The sequence below is a fragment of the Corticium candelabrum genome, chromosome 3, assembly GCF_963422355.1.
Source record: "Corticium candelabrum chromosome 3, ooCorCand1.1, whole genome shotgun sequence".
NCBI classification, from domain to species: domain Eukaryota; kingdom Metazoa; phylum Porifera; class Homoscleromorpha; order Homosclerophorida; family Plakinidae; genus Corticium; species Corticium candelabrum.
Genome location: NC_085087.1, coordinates 9,807,733 through 9,824,747, shown reverse-complemented (window position 1 = coordinate 9,824,747; position 17,015 = coordinate 9,807,733). Strand labels below are relative to the sequence as shown.

The window sequence follows — 17,015 nt, the reverse complement described above, 5'->3', positions numbered from 1 at the left end:
GACAACAACAATGATAAACTCTAGTAGTATAGTAGTAGTAGTAGTACTAGTAGTAGTATACTCACAACCGACCCAGATCGTGTGTCAGAATCAATGCGCTTTTTATTACTATTATCTAGATACTACTGTCGACTGCTGCTGCGAAACCACTACTTCACTACATCCTGCAACATTCTACTTCCGTGTCAGGCGCATCCATGCAGGTTGAGTCATTCTCGGTCATTTAATTAAACCCACGTGTTGAGCCGGGTCGAGTCATTCTTATCCGGTTCATTCATTTACACCCACGTGTTGAGTCATCTTCATCATGTTGAGTCAGCTAAGTCCGGGCACATTTCTACTACGTGCGCTGTAGCTAACGTCGTGAAAGAAACCCGGATATGTCCAAAACGTGAAGCTAGCGAGTTGATAATTACATCAGTCAAAACCTCATGATGAGACGATTTCAGATCAGTCGTTGCGAAGTCGAATTACCTGTACATAACAATAGAATTGCTTTAACAACACAACGAATACGGTCTGGGTATACACGAAGCCAAACCTACAACTTTTGTTAATGCGTTACACCGGAAACGTCGAACACTTCTCAGACTGCCGACATCAAAATTATTTAGTAGTCACACCAGCTCTACCAGATGTCATCGACAAACCTTGGTATACCGGAGGGGTGAAACGAAGTTCCTAGCAAAGAAGCTTCTTACGAGTTTCCGCACAAGGACTAGACTAGAAAGTGTCTTCGCCTGCTTTACCGTCACCGTCATGATTGTGTTGCGAGTACTGACGTGTTTGACTTTAGTGTCGCTGTCAGGTAAGCGTAGAGTGCTGTAGAGAAAGCGCAGTCGCTCTCACCTCGGCACTGTTTTGTGTCGGCAGGTCGGGTGTCGCAGCAAGAAAGCGGGCGCGATTGCGTGCTTTCGTGGTTGTCTCCTCGTAGTTTTAGTTGTTTTTGTATGCAGGCGGTCAGACACTAAATCTGTATGAGAATGTTACACTGAGTGGTGGATGGACTGTCTACCCTATTAGCTACGTCGTGGTGGAGAATACAAGTGTTGCGTTATGGTGCAAGCGGAATGATAGCGTCTTTCCTGTGTATCAAATTAGATCGTTTGACGAAAGCTTTTTTGGAAATGCGTTACAGAAGTTTAGGGGTGATTCTCTGGTCATGATTGAACCCGAGACACTAAAACTCAAGATTGACAGATTCAGTAAGAAATACGAAGGCGAATGGCAGTGCACTATACAAGTAAATGATCCTATTCTTGGACTTGTGTCTCGCTCTGGTCCGACTCGTAAGGTGGAGCTTGCAAGTGAGTGAAGTCGTGTTGCTAGAATTTTAGATGTGTGTCCAGTCCTCGTGTTGTCGTATGAGACTGCGGGATCTAAGTGACGTGTCTGCTCCTAAAATAGTCGTTTGCATTGACTGGCTTCTTCGGGGAAGTTCGAAGAACCGCATTCCTCAAATGCTAGAAGGGACATATTGTGTTTAGTTGTAATGTGGGCTGATAATGACGTTTGCGCTCGTAGGAGGGATGTGTAGTACGGACGTTTGCGCGCGGGGGGAGGGGTGTAGACGTCGTGACGGGTGTAGTACGTCGAGACACAGTGGCCGGATTTTGTTGGCGACGCCAGAATCTTGACGTGACCAATCATGTTGCAGAACCGCAGTTATGGGCGTAGCTTAACCACGTCCGGGACTTCATGGCTTCAATCGCTAGAATGTCGTACGATGAAGAGTCGATTTCATTTGCCATTCTGTTTGCAACTAAGTCCATGGGGTACCTCGAGCTTCGACCTTTACAGGAACAGGTAGTGAAACACTTTGTAGTGGGTAGAGACGTTTTTGTGTCCTTTCCCACCGGCGGTGGCAAGTCGCTGTGCTACGCTATCGTACCGCTTGTGTTTGATTTCTTGCAAAAGAGAAAACGATCGATATCAGAGGGACAGTCACTAATTAGTTATTGTGGTGACTCCTTTGATTGCGCTACTAAAAGTTCAAGTTAGATCGCTTTGTGACTGCAACGTGAGCGCCGTATCTAATTACTACCCAATTCACACGAGCGCAGTTCCAAACTGGGCCGAGCCGAGCCGAGCCAGCCCGGGCTAGTAAAGCGAGCCAGCTCTTGTTCACACGACGTGTAGAGAAAAGCGAGCCAGCCGAGATCGTAAGGCGTGTTCCTTGGTGCGCACGCTAGCTACGTTGTCTGTAGAAACACTGCAACGCCCGTTCGCATCCCTCTTCCTTCATTTGTTCCGCTAATTTGACGTAAACTTCCCTGTTTCTAGCACAGCCTTCAATTTGAACCCGGATGCTGTCCTCGCCCCACACTTCAATGAGGTACACAAGGTTTCGTGCTCTGACCACGCCCTTTTCGTATCTAGTGAGCATGCGTGGCCGTCAGCCTGGCTTGACCCGCATTCACACGAAGATTTGAAGCCGCGCTGACCTGGGCCAACCCGTGCTGGCCCGTCAAGTTGTGGTGGGCCAGGCCAGCACGGCTCGGCCCGCCTCGGCCCGCCTCGGCCCGCATTCACACGACGATTGCATTCAGCCCTGACCCGTGCCAGCCAGAGACCTCTAGAGAGCTCTATATAGGGCTCTGGTGCCAGCACTAAATTTTAGTCGGGGGAAGTATTTAGAAACGGTCTGGCTACGCGAGACTATGCCAGCACGCGCTGGGCCTACAATAGTTAGGAGAGCTCGTGTGTATGGGGTAGGGGTAGATGTACCTAATTGTGGACACTCCCCGGTAATTTGAGTTACAATCGCTGTTTTATCTGGTAGCCTGCACGAAGAGACAGTGAAACATGTCCGATATACGCAGCAATGTCTAGGCTTCGTAACGGTACAGTACTGTGCCTGTACGACTAGAATCGCACAACGTCAGCTAGCGCACTAGCACAATATACGGGATAACGTCTGTAAACAGCCTGGACGAGGGGTGTATCCTAATTGTGGACACTTTTTCTCTGTTACAGAAAGTGACTGAGTCTGAGTAACAGCTGGACTAGATACCTGAATGGTTGCCTCACAAGCTGGTATTTTGGGCCGCAATCAAAGCCATGTTCTGTGGTGTATCACCTCTGTCTAAAATGGCGTCGTGCCTTTCAAATTTTGCAGAAACCAAGTGTTCTGTCTACGATACAATACAGGAGACGATCAATCATGTTTAGATGAACGTCTGAACTGTAAACTGTGGTTCTAGCATCTTTTTGTGTTGCTGGTTGAGCTGATTATTGATATCAGACAAGGTAGTTTTGACCTTCCGCCTATCCTAGGTGAGTTTGTAGGTTTTCAATTTGTGTCTTATTGTTGTCAGATCTAGTAGCAGTGAAGACAGTCAAATTCTGTCTGGATTACGAATGTCGCTGATATTGACATTGCACCTACTTTGTTCGTTCTCATTTCATACCCTGTTGTGGCCAGATGTAGTAGCAGTGAAACAGTTAGATTGTAAGTGGATTAATGATGTCTAGATCTAGTATGAGTGAAGATATTCAGGTGTTTACTGGACTGGAATTACACGTTCGCTCCATGCACATAATGCGCTTCTCTAGCACGTTACAAGTCAATGTAACTAGGCTCAAAACTTTACCAAGGTACTCGATAATTGCTTAACTAACGTCAGGGCATTTTCATGATCCAACAAAAGATCGATTCGTGTACGTACCTCGAATTTGTGGACGTGATGGGAGGAACCTTGTACGTGCTAACAGTTTCGCAGGTGAATCGTCGTGATACACAACAGAACATGGTTCTGATTGCGGCCCAAAATACCAGCTTGTGCGGAAACCATTCAGGTATCTAGTCCAGCTGTTACTCAGACCCAGTCGCTTTCTGTGGCGGAGAAAAAAATGTCCACAATTAGGATACACCCTCGTTTGGGCTGTTCACAGACGTTATTCCGTATATTGTGCTAGTACGCTAGCAGACGTTGTGCGATTCTAGTCGTACAGGTATTGTTCCAAAGCTTAGACGTTGGTGCTTGCATCGGATATGTTTCCCTCTCTCTCCGTTGCAGGTTACCAGAGAAACAGCGTTTGTAACTCAAATTACCGGGGAGTGTCCACAATTAGGAACGCCTACTCTGTTATAGGAAGACCAGTGCTAGACCATGCAATTTCCCAACGGCGTTGACCTGCCCTTGCAACTCTGCCTCCTTCCTATTGAGCTCATCTCGTAGGGATTTCGACTTTTCTAGATTTCTTGCGCAAGGTCGACAGAGCCAAGAGTGTGGTGGGAGCATGAGGCACACCGAATCAGGGTAAAACTCGGCCACAAACTCTTTTAAGATTACCTTAAGATGTTCATTGCGAGAACTGTGCACTAAACGGCGGGTCGCAGGTTTCGTAGTCGCTTTGCAAAGAACGCAATCCATCCAACTAGTCTCGTCATTCTGACATCCGGTCAACTATCTGCTGCTCGAGGAGGAGCAGATCTCCGTCTGTGCAAGTTAATTTACAGTTTGCAATAGAAAATTGTAGGATGAAAAGGACGCTTTCATATATTGTAACTACCTGTACTAAAAAAAAGTCATTTTGCGCTGTAACAGCTAATCATGACGTCATGCATACCAGCGCCCCTCCCTCCGCGCGCGAACGTTTGGCCACGCGAGACTACGCGGTTAACAGTTTGAGGATCAGGATGAGATTTGAAAGCGAACAGTGCATGACTTCCTGTTCAATCTTGTTACACGTTGCAAACTAAACAGATACCAATGCAACGTTTCCTGATACTATATTTTCTGAACATTTTTTTGATAAAGCAGTGATTCTCTTTTAAACAGAAATTATGGGTGCAGACCTGCCAACCTAGCTGAATCAAAACGCGTGAGTTTGCAAGAAAAATGCGGGAGAATGCGGGAGTTTAACAATTTTTTGACACGCCTACAATAGCATTAATATCAATAAATTTTGTTTTGTAATAAGTGTTAAATAATATATAAATAGTACACTAAGAATAAGCAAAGTGCAACAAAATAGACACAGAACTTGTACGTACTACTGCCCGTTAGTAAATATATTAATTAAAGTCTAGACTAAATATAAGAACGAGGTATGTACACATTCTCGCTGCTAGTTGAGATGTTCTAGATTCTATTGTTTTGTGGCTTTCTTAGATAACTCTAGACAACTCCTTGGTAGTCTAGGATAGCTAGCTCCTTCCCCTTTCCACTTTCGGACAGTTTGACTCCTCCTTCTATGTCAATATTGTGACCCGGAGACTCTGATTGTGACCAAGTATGTATGAAAGAGCCAGATGGAGAGAGGGGCTGCACATAGACATTGATATCCAGATCACATGATCAGTAACTTCGTTAATTATTAAGGGTAAGTGTATGGTTAATGGTTACACAGAACAGGCACGCCCACCAATGGTCAGAATGCGGGAGATTTGATGCCAAATGCGGGTAGGCGGGAGAAGGGTCCCAAATGCGAGAGTCTCCCGCTCAATGCGGGAGAGTTGGCAGCTCTGTGAGTGGGTCGTTGTCTTTCTAAAAAAAGTGACTATGCATCATGCTAGAAGGATTAGGTGCTAAGAAAGATTTTTGAACTGAGGACTTCATTTATATAAATGACTGATTGTGTCTGTAGTATGTGTGTGCAAGTAGTGCATTTTAATATACACGAACTTCTTTGTTTTAGTTGCTCCTACCATCAGTCAGTTTACTGCTCCTAATACCAACTTGTCGGATTCCGTGACGATTACTTGTGAATCTCCTGAAGCTAAACCAGATCCTTCTTACCTGTTCATCAGGCGGCAGAAAACAGGAGAGATACTGAAAAATGCATCACTTACAAAAACTGTGAGCTATACTATTGACAAAGTCAAAGAAACTGATGCTGGAGAATACGAGTGTGTTGGTGAGAACAAGGCTGGACTTAGAAGCGGGACAGTATATTTTACAGTTCAAAGTGAGTAAGTGTTTAGTTCAGTATGTGTGCTAGATAGGTGCGACAGAAATATATCATATCATATCATAGTCTTTTGTTGTTAAGTGGCTATATGCATGTGTTAGTCTGTAGTCACCTCTGTCAAGGAGGTTGTGTTTTTGCTTCCATTTGTTTTGATTTTTGTTTGTTTGTTTTTTGTTTGTTTGTTTTTTGTTTGTTTGTTTGTTTGTTAGCAGAATTACACAAAAAGTTCCGGATGAAATTTTTACCAGAAGTTGCATGGTCTTGGACCAACATACAAGTGATTTAATTAACGAAAGTGGTTTAGGTTTAACGGTCACGTGATAGTAACACGCGTTCCACGACAGTGGTTGTTAGTTCTTTCGCACTGTTCTTTCTTTTCTTTGGAGACTATTGGAAGAAGACAGAATTACGCAATGTCAGAGAGTGCGTAGACGGATGCTGAGTGTCAGGAGAGAGCGATTTCGGCGAAGACAGAGACTTGTGTGTCTCTGATTGTCCTTCAGACGACCAGAAGACAATTTCTCACTGTCTGGTGCACAAAAAACGAATTTGCGAGGTACAACAAAGTCCCGGATAATTCTTTTAATAGCCCGGAATACTAAAATTTAGATGGACAAGTGGAGACACTGTCAACTAAACATGTTTAGAGTCTAAACGTGTTTAGAGTTAAACATGTTTAAAGATCAGCAAGTGAGACACAGCCTAAGCACCCAAAAAGTGTACTAAATCTGTAGGAAACGCCCTGCACTATCTACTGACATTTTTACTAGAAGTTGCCTTCAAAGTGTCTGACAAATTTGCTGACCTAGAGCATGTTAGGGCCTGTCCACACTGGCAACTGGATCGCGATCCGATCGCGATCCAACCGCAACGCTGTCCACACTTGCAACTCGATCGCGATCCGTCCGATCCACATCGCGAGGTGGATTCGATCGCGATCCGATCCCGATCGGTTGAATCCAATTAGAAATAGCATTACCCTCACGTACGCTACGCGTGTAGTCGGAACATCTAGCACTCCTCACTCATCTTTGTTCTCGCTCACCTTACGTCGCTGTATCAACGCTTTCTACAAGCAAAGAAACCACACATACACATCGGTCATCTGTCACGTGATAGCGAAATGAGGCGGAGGTATCGTTTTCAAAGTGCAGTGTGGACGCTCGCTATCCCGATTGGATCGCGATCCATTCTGGTCTAGTGTGGACAGGCCTATAGCTATTTACGGTATCTATGAATTAATTAATAAAATGGTTATACGGTAATGTAAACTTCATATCATAGCCCGGATTTATCTTAGCAATTAAAGACCACACTTGCAAGGCTTCTTACCAACCTTTTAGCAACCGAATACATTCCTGCGCAGAGCCGTGGGTATTCGTCATTACATCCGTCCGCGCTCTATCCGTGATCGCAACTGCCTGGCACGTTGAGATTCGCACATCACCCGACACAGACACACGCCGAAATGATCAAGAAACGACAAGATGGCATCTCAGCTTGTTTGTCTTCTGCTCTGATCGCATGCACGCTGATAACTGTCGGTGAGACTTCTGTGTGTATCTCTACGCATCTTAGTTGCAGTAGAAAGCAGTCGCATGTCGCATATGACCAATTTGAGTGTGTTTGTCAATCGTGAGAAGAAGACGAGGCTGTATCGTGTTCTAAGTCTGTATCATTAGCTAGTTGGCTTGGAAACCTTACGTACTAACTGGGCGCGTTTGAGGTTTGCGAAACGTCTCGATCCGTCGCAGATTTGAATCTATAGAACGACAGCGAATGTATTTTAGTGTGCGATTGTCGAGAGATGGTGTATACGCTGTAGAGATGACGAGACACATGCGGATGTTGAGTTATGCATGCCTTTGGGAGATCTAGACTATGCTCGTTGTTATCACACTTGCATCGCATGCTTTAGTACCTGACACTTGGTGTTGTGACGGATACCTCTGATAGATCTAGACAGACTTCAGTGAGACATCTGTGCTTTGCATTTGGGAGTGTCACTACGTTTGTTGTCTAAGCATTCATACTTGAATCCTATATGCATGATGTTGTGTAGCGGAATGTGGGCTTGTTCCAGACGCGTAGAGCATCTACGCATGAAAACTGAGTGTTGACTGCGAAAGAATTAACTTGTTTGCCTGATTGAGATGGAAGTAGTTGCTACAGATTTAATCCATTGTGTGCTTGGCTGAAAACTCTACCGCAGTCATGCGTACAGACATATAATTATGACGGCGGGGTTGCTATTGCGTTGACAAGGAAGGGAAACTCGACGCGAAAATCCGTGTCTATAGGGATGAGCTAGGCCTAGAGATTGAAAGGGTTTCAAGACATACATTGCACCATGAATTAATGAATGACTTCATTTGTATCTACACATGCATTTACCTTTACATAATTCCCACACGTACCCGTCAGTATGCATATGAATCTATGTGTATGATATCTTCTGTGTTCACTAGTAGAGATCTTGTTTGACCTTTGAAAGTTGTAGCTAGGGTTTGTACAGGTGTTTGCATGTTGATTTTACTGCTCTTGTATGTCACAGGTTATGTTTCTGTTCAGCTCATCTGAGTACAGTGCTGTAGATACATGTTGCATAATTCTCTACCTGGGGTGGCTGAGGGAGCACATGCACCCCAAAATATGCCAAATGCACTTTGTTTTGTTGGTTTTTCTGTGTCAATGTTTGTCTTTGTGTGTTGCAATCTGGACTGGCTGCATGTATATCTACCCACTGAAGGTTTTGCTAATCATATGAGATAATTAATTAATTACTGGCGGTGTGGTTTTTCACTTGCATGTACACTAAAGCCCTGTCCACACTGGCAACTGGATCGCGATAAATCCAATCCACATTGGGAGGCTGTTTCGATCCCAATCTGATCCCAATCGGTTGAATCCAATTAGAAATAGTGGTTGTTGTCTCTACAAGTGTAGTGGGGACATCTAGCCCTCCTCACTCATCTTTGTTCTTGCTCACCTTACATCGTCATATCAACAACGCTTTCCTCAAGCAAAGAACCCACACGTACATGTTGGTCATCAGTCATGTGATACCGAAAATGAGGCAGACCTATCATTTTCAAAGTCCAGTGTGGGCTCTCCTACCCCGATTGGATTGGGATGTATTCTGGTTTAGTGTGGGCGGCACTTAACAGTATATTTAAAGTGTCAGTTATCTGAGATGTTCCACACTCAAATTGACACCAAATAGGATAAGAAGTAGAAGAGCCTCTGAGAACTGACCAAAGCGAAAACATTCTGCAGTCCAAATCACGAGTGGCTAAGTTTGGAGAAGGTTGCTGTCTTGGTGTAGCACTATAGCAGTGCATTTTGGTGCCTAACGGAAATGAGATGCTTCAGTGGACACACCTGCATGAGACTGGTTTGAGACTACGTACCTATCTACCTACATAGTACATACAAACGTACGTATATACATACATTTAGACATACATACACACATACACACATACATACTCATGTATGTATGTATCATCATGATACATTTGTGATGTTTCGTGTTCACGGAATCACCCTCTTCAGTCACAGGCGTGACGTCACCAACTGCTTGAGTGACTTCAAGCTTTGGTGCCAAATGTTTGCTTGCTTGGTGCCCAAGGACCAGCCTCTGGTGCATCCACCCCTGTAATTGTCAGTTGATTGGTTGGTTGGTTGATCAGTTCAGTCACTGGTCGACAGACAACATTACTGTAGTATAATCATAGTACATGCTCCCCCCACCCCGGGTTAAATAGAGGGGTATAGTAGAAAGACTAGGGGATAGCCATGTAGTGCACCTGATTTGTGAGTTGTCCACAATCCCCTCTGATCATATATATCTTAATTATATTGCAACTTTTTTACTAATCATGTTACATGCTTTTTCTGGGCTGAGTCAAACTGCTCATTCTTAACTCTTTCGTTTATTAATTACTCACATTACTTTGACGTGTTCTGAACGTATTTTGTGTTTTAGTTGCAGGTGATGGTCATGTGTGTATGGGAGGAGGTGGTAAGAGTGACAACTTCATTCAGCATAAGCAACAATGAGCAGATGAAATGCAGTAAATTACATGTGTGTTGTAGATGAGCCAGTGGTTACTCTTACTGGTCAACCGGAAATTATCTTGAGGCAGGGGGATGGACTAAATACTTTTCTCATTAGAGATCCTAGTGATTTGACTGTGACTGGAGCCACTCTAATGGTTAGTTATATAATCATACAGACTTGTTTTCCATTGAAATGCAGCAGATCATGTTGTATGGCTAAATACTTGTATTTGGCCTGTGCACATGTAAACAGACAGATTGTTTACATGCTGGCGACCAGTCTGTGGTTGCTGAACTCTGTAATTAATTAGCATTGGTGTGAGTTGTATTATGAAAATATATACAACAGACAGATTGCCAGACAGACAGATAGACAGACAGCTAGATGACACACAGACTGATTGATTGGTTTATTGATGGTGAATAATGAGCAAATTCTCAAAAGTAAGCAAACCTAGCTATATTAGTCTATTAGACTGTTCATCAGTTCAGATGGACTGATTGAGACAGACAGACAGACAGACAGACGGACAGACTGACGGACAGACAGACAGGTGGATAAATGGACAGAAGGCAAGCTAACAGACGAATGGACAGCTAGACAAGTAGGACTGATGGTAGTACTAATTGAATTTGACATGCACATTGCATACATGTAAGCATGTCAGCCTAAGAGCACTACTCGAACAGCAACTACTGCTACTACTGCAACATTTGTGAATGCACATGCAGCAAGCTGGTGTGTGGGGGGAGGGGGGGGGGGCGTGGAGCAGATGATAGAGCGGTGGTGATGACATCCAGGATCTTGTATTCCGTGATGAGGGTTGAAGGTTTCATCCTGGTGGAGGCGACACTGTCGCAGTTTCCTTGAGCAAGAAACTCACCCACACTTGCTTCTCTCGACTCAGGAGTATGAATGAGTACCTGGTCATTGACTGGGGTGGACAAGACCGCTTGTTTGGCAACAACATCATGCAGCAGACGGGTACATGTGGCCTTGGTGTCCAGTCCCAGAGCTGGGCCATTGTCAGTGCCCCTGGATGACTCTGGCCAAGCTCCATGTGGATTGTAGCGCTGGCCCCAAGATTTCCCATAGCGCATAGAGGCCCTGTCTCTAGAGGCAGGGGGAGCTATCTTCGCAACTAACCTCAAGGTCGACGTCGAAAGACGCGGAGGACTTAACATTTGTCCATTTGTGTGTGTGTGTGTGCGCGCGCGCACGCACACGCACGCGCATATGCATGTGAACACTAGACATTTCAACTAGTCATTGGTTGTGAAGTATGTAGGCAACACGTAATATGTGCTCATTGTTACACTTTTTGTTTGCAAAACGAGATTTGATGAAGGCATACTCACTGTACAATTGGTTGAACGCTAATTGCTGTTTTCAGAATTGGGACAACATTACAGTTGATGTTGCTTTGCGACAATCTGGTTCATTGGTTCGAGAAACTGTGAGTTCAACTTCATGGTGATTTGGGTTGTTAATGTATGCGCTCTATATATGTGTTATAGTTGGCTGTTGAAAGTGTTCCATCTGAAGGACGACTCACTACTGAAGATGTTGAAGCTTTGTCAGGTGTTGTCAGCACTACTAAAGGAACGTAAGTCGACTGTAGTGTATAACACTATGCATGCATTTTGTTTATTTTTCTGATTCATTGGTTATCATGCCTACTGTTTGTTTCTAAAATACATAAATCTTAATTGTTTGTCAGTTCTTGACACTCTAATGGTCTACAGTGAGAGAATTTGAGAGTCTCTTGTCTGTAGGGGAAGCTTTTCCAGAGCTATTGATTTATTTGAACTATTATATATACCTGAAATTAGCAGGATATCTAGCTGAGAATGGCAACAACTGTAGCATGTTGCTGCAACTTTCCCAACACCGGATATTGCAATTTTTCTAGGTTTGAAGTTAGCTGGGCCAGACTAAGCAGTTTTCTTGCTTAAGTTGAGTGCTTGATCAGCACGCATGACTTCCAAGTTATAATATTCTGTCTGTCTGTTTGTCTGTCTGTTTGGGAGAGAGGAAAGGAAAGAATTTAAGGAAGAGAAGAGAGAGGCGACATGTGCATGCACACACACATCTGGATCTGGACCTGAAAGTAGGCCATCGGGATGATGATGCCTTCCGTCTTGTGAAGACGGCTTGAACTAATGACTCAATGTTCCTCTGTTACCACACGCACACACACCACACACACATTTACTATATAAATGGTCATATAATTAGTAGTCACCTAATTTACACTGCAACAGATGCCAATCATTTACTTTTACAGAGGGTCTCTGTTGATTGAGCAAAACTCACCTGGAAATTTGACTCACGTTTTACTAAGTCTGGTTTACGAATATCTTTCTAATGCAGGCACAGTACCACCAGAATTTAGGTGATTGTTCTATACACTGAAGTTGTTGTTGTCTCTAATGTATGTGTGTGTGTTATAACTAAAGGGATATCACAGTGAGGATTAACTTTGGCTCCAGATGTGGTTTTCAAGTAATTGAAACTACAATACGTTATGTTGGGGAGAATTTACATCCACCTGTTGTAAATATAACTGGTGAGGTTAATGTTTAACTTTTGACAATTTTTAGTTTGTAAATTTGTTTGTTAGATACGGAAGTTGATTTCATTGAGGGAGCGCTAAGTCCTGTTTCTGTCACCAGTGGAAGTTTGGTTGTAGGCGATGATGACAATGATTTGTAAGTAGTACTATAGCCTTCTCTTTGTTTTGCTGTGTGTCCATGCACAAGTATTTATCAGTTTGTTTCTTTGATTGTTGATTTGTGTGTATGTTTGTTTGTGTGTATGTTTGTTTGTCTGCTTGTGTGGCTGTTTGACTGCCAATGTGCTGGTTTGTTGGTTTGTCTGATTCTTTATTTGCCAGTGTGTCTGGTTGTTATGTTATTGGTTTGTTTGTATGTTTATCATTTGCTTGTAAACCAAGGTGGATGCACTAGGGTTGTAGTAATACTGCTGTAGACCAATGACCGACCCCACAACCAACGGAATGTAGGTTAGGTTTTAGTTTGCGAGATTATTTGTTTGCTTTGGTTTTTGTAACTTTATCTGTATTTTTCTCTCTCTCTGTGTGTGTGTGTGTGTGTGTGTGTGTGTGTGTGTGTGTGTGTGTGTGTGCATGTGTGTGTGTGTGTGTGTGTGTGTGTGTGTGCGTGTGTGTGTGTGCACGTGTGTGTGTGTGTGTGCGTGTGTGTGTGTGTGTGTGTGTGTGTGTGTGTGTGCGTGTGTGTGTGCATGTGTGCATGTGTGTGTGCATGTGTGCGTGCATGTGCATACTTATTTTTTAAGCATCAAATGTCTGTGTTTCCCAGTTTTCCCATCAAGTCTGCAACAGTTACTATCCAACATGATTCTAATTCTCCAATTGAAAAAGAGGTGCTAACTACTACTACTACAACATCATCACACATATCTGTGGAAGTAAGCTCATGTCATACTTTCAGTTGTAAGATTTATTTTTTATATAAACTTTGATTTAACTTCGTAGTATAACAACATGACTGGTGTGTTGACACTGACAGGAGATGGAACACCAGCCAATTACACAGAATTACTTAATGGAGTCACCTACTTTAATGAGTATGGCGTTCCATGTAGAATGCAAGAGGGTATGAATGATGAGCTGGATGTTTCAGGCAAGAAGACTTTGGTGGGAAACCATATGACTCACGTATGTTGATATTTATGGTCTCTGATGGGGACTTCAGTGGCTCTAACACAGTTGTGTAAGTTGTAAGATGTCTGAAAATTATACTATTTAGATCAATGATAATCTAGTCTATTGAAGGATATCCATTTTTAATACAATAATCTAATGTATTGAGAAATGGATCTCTTCTATACAATTGCATTTCTAACCTTTGTGTATGCACAGTATGTACATTTGTGTGTGTACACATGTAGCGTAAACCTTATCAATGTGAATGACCCTCCTGTCGTCTTACTGGATGGAGTAAGGTCAACAGCAGTGACATATGATGAAGGCAGTGGACCAACAGGAATAAGTGCAACTCTAACCATTGAAGACCCAGACAACACCACACTGAATGGGTAGATGCCAATGTCATACATTTGTAATACGCATGTATGCATGTATGCTCTCGTCTTGCTTGTATACAGAGTCATTATCATGATGTGTGGCGCTGTGGATGGAGATGAAATTGTGTTTTCAGTAGCACTGCCCGATGGAGTGACTCGTGGCAATACAACATACAGTACTTTCTGTATGGACGTGAACGCAAATGTTACATCTTTAAATGATACATGTGTTGCTCCTTGGAACGATGATGTGTGTTCTTACAATGGAAGTGGGATTATGTTTGTGAGTAGATGTGCTGTTGTTTGTAAACATGTGTGTGTGTGTCAGTTTGTAGACGTTTGTCTTGTTTAGGAGCTGAATGGTGTAGCAACTTTGGCAGAATATGAAACAGTGCTTCGGTCGATTCAGTATTACAATCGTCATCGTCCTGGTCTCTTCTTTCCTCATGAAAAGTGAGTGTAAATCTTGTTGTAGGAGATTGCATGATATATGTGTACAAATGGAAAGCTAGAAAACAGAAATGTAGAAGCAATTGATATAAGATGTAGAGACAAAAAGAGATGAATGAGAAAGGCAGAAGGAAGGCAAATAAACAAGCAACTGGACGAACAGACAGACAGACAGACAGCTAAACAGACAGCTAGACAGACAGTCATGGACAGACAGCTAGACAGACAGTCATGGACAGACAGCTAGACAGGCATACAGACAGATAAACAGACAAAAAGATGGGCACACACATACGGATGGACAGACAAGAAGACAGACAGACAGATAGACAGGCAAAAAGACAGACACACACACACGGATGGATAGACAAAAGACAGACAGACAGATAGACAGACAAAATGATGGAGATACACATACAGATGGACAGATAAAAAGACAGACAGACAGATAGACACACACACACACACACACACACACACACACACACACACACACACACACACACACACACGGATGGACAGACAAAAAGACAGACAGACTGACAGCATCTAATAGTTTACTTGAATTGTAATGAAACCATAACAAGGACATCTTCGTAACTTTTAAAATGGAATGCTTAATGTCTTAGTCAAAAAACAGAAGTCAGATAGAAACAGTAGACTCACATACAGCTGCTGACAGACAATACATGGGCATAGCGTCTACGTAGTTCGACCAGGCCAGACCAGTTTTAGAAAATGCACTTCACCGGACGCTCAATGGCACCAACATTCGTTTTAAGGGTATAGCCAATTAAATAATTAATATATTATTACTCGTGGCAGTACTTTGTATGTACACTTCCCTAATAACATGCGTTACATTGCCCCACCCTGTAGCTTCGCCCTTTAGCGCGTGCTAAGACAGACTGCTTATCATTTGCTTCCTACACTCTTGCAATACCATTTCTAGATGGAGCACTAGCTTAAGTATAAGATACAGTAGTTTGTTAAGAAACGTGTTGCTCTAGCTAATACTGGTTTGTTGTTCTATTAGAACAATCATCATCACAGCATGGGATGGAGATATGTTCAGTTCACCGGCTTACATCAATGTACGTTCACATCAGATTGTGGTGACCAATGTATATATATATATATATATATATATATATATATATATATATATATATATATATATATATATTACTTATTGACTGTTAGAATGTAAACACAGTGGCAAATAATTATAATCATAAATTATTTAATAAATAAATTACATAATATAAAAACACAATAATATAAAACAATTTATACAATGGTAATTGATATAAATGTTAATTTATATCAACAAATAGTAAATGTCCATACCCATTTTCTTGCAATTTGTTTGTATTTTCAGATCACATTTGTTCCTGTAAATGATGGTCCCATTCTACAGTTTAATGCTTCAGCCGATCCCAGGAAGTTTGCCACTCTTGATGATCGCACTCATCGTTTTAACTTTACAGAAGAGGACGAACCCACTGATGTCTTTCCTATGACTACAACACTTGTAGATGTGGACAGTAGTTCAGCTTCAAAGGTCACAATATGGTTAAACAATGCAAAGATGAATGAGACTTTGCTGTGGAATAGAACTCTTGCTCAGCACTTAGGACTCAGTGTTGAGCCATTTGGTATGTACGCATGGAATTTTACAGGATCTGTGACTTTCTACCAACTAAAAATGGTGAGATATATTGCTTACGTAATTGTGTGTGTGTGTGTGTGTGTGTGTGTGTGTGTGTGTGTGTGTGTGTGTGTGTGTGTGTACGTGTGTGTGTGTGTGTGTGTGTGTGTGTGTGTGTGTGTGTGACACATTTCTTATAAAAGACATCATGAAGCATCACTTTTGTGAGAAATAGTTTACTACACAATTCCAGTTTAGTGCAATTCGTATGATCTGAAATACTTAATATACTCATTTTCAAGTTGGAAATATCAATAAACTGCATTTCAACACTGAGACTTGACACCCCACATACAAGTGAAGCCGAGTATACTTCAACACTGAACTTACATGATCAATTTTATTACACAAATTGGTTTATCTTGCATAAAATGACAACGGAACAGCAGATTTACTGTATACGGCTAGTCGTACATAAAAATAAATTGTGTGTTTGTGTTTGTTTGTCTAGTTTTTGTTGACTCTGATGTATGCAAACGAGGATCATTCAGAACCAATGGCAGGTGAGAGAGAAGTAAGAGTGGTAATCTGGGATGAAGATGGAGCAGCAAGTTTGCCAGTATCCATTTTCATCTACGTGATGAGGAAGAATGATCGACCCAACTTGGATCTTGGAGTGGGAGAAAACCAAAATGACAGTACGTCATTTATGGAGATTGCAAGTGGCACACATGATGTGGGTATACACGTTACAAGCCATCCACATCGTATTATGATCAGTGATGAGGAAGAGGAAGGACACTACACAACAAAGGTTGTCATGACATTGAGGTAGGATGTATTTCTGTCTTAGTATTGTGAGCTTTA

The 17,015-nt window shown here is 42.5% G+C and overlaps 2 protein-coding genes and 1 long non-coding RNA gene across 3 annotated transcripts in view; all 3 read left to right on the top strand.

The window, feature by feature from the left end:
- The first annotated feature begins 693 nt into the window (after window positions 1-693).
- On the top strand, window positions 694-5,996 carry LOC134177518 (uncharacterized). The gene is made up of 3 exons (XM_062644307.1): window positions 694-808; window positions 957-1,307; window positions 5,644-5,996. The coding sequence occupies exons 1-3, from the start codon at window positions 760-762 to the stop codon at window positions 5,919-5,921; spliced, it is 678 nt and encodes a 225-aa protein (XP_062500291.1). The 5' UTR covers window positions 694-759; the 3' UTR covers window positions 5,922-5,996.
- On the top strand, window positions 2,930-3,505 carry LOC134177524 (uncharacterized). Its single transcript, XR_009969536.1, has 3 exons — window positions 2,930-3,036; window positions 3,119-3,249; window positions 3,318-3,505. It is a non-coding gene; the product is annotated as an uncharacterized LOC134177524 (long non-coding RNA).
- Window positions 5,997-7,285: 1,289 nt separating the features above from the next.
- LOC134176916 (uncharacterized) overlaps window positions 7,286-17,015 on the top strand; it is a 14,614-nt gene continuing 4,884 nt past the window's right edge. The window contains exons 1-17 of the mRNA XM_062643598.1: window positions 7,286-7,460; window positions 9,905-9,940; window positions 10,015-10,133; window positions 11,373-11,435; window positions 11,497-11,585; window positions 12,267-12,374; window positions 12,439-12,548; window positions 12,603-12,690; window positions 13,321-13,429; window positions 13,497-13,588; window positions 13,645-13,734; window positions 13,913-14,059; window positions 14,129-14,330; window positions 14,400-14,500; window positions 15,534-15,591; window positions 15,879-16,208; window positions 16,660-16,979. Coding sequence (XP_062499582.1) covers window positions 7,385-7,460; window positions 9,905-9,940; window positions 10,015-10,133; window positions 11,373-11,435; window positions 11,497-11,585; window positions 12,267-12,374; window positions 12,439-12,548; window positions 12,603-12,690; window positions 13,321-13,429; window positions 13,497-13,588; window positions 13,645-13,734; window positions 13,913-14,059; window positions 14,129-14,330; window positions 14,400-14,500; window positions 15,534-15,591; window positions 15,879-16,208; window positions 16,660-16,979 — 2,138 coding nt within the window. The 5' untranslated portion in view covers window positions 7,286-7,384. The remainder of the gene's footprint in view (window positions 7,461-9,904; window positions 9,941-10,014; window positions 10,134-11,372; window positions 11,436-11,496; window positions 11,586-12,266; window positions 12,375-12,438; window positions 12,549-12,602; window positions 12,691-13,320; window positions 13,430-13,496; window positions 13,589-13,644; window positions 13,735-13,912; window positions 14,060-14,128; window positions 14,331-14,399; window positions 14,501-15,533; window positions 15,592-15,878; window positions 16,209-16,659; window positions 16,980-17,015) is intronic.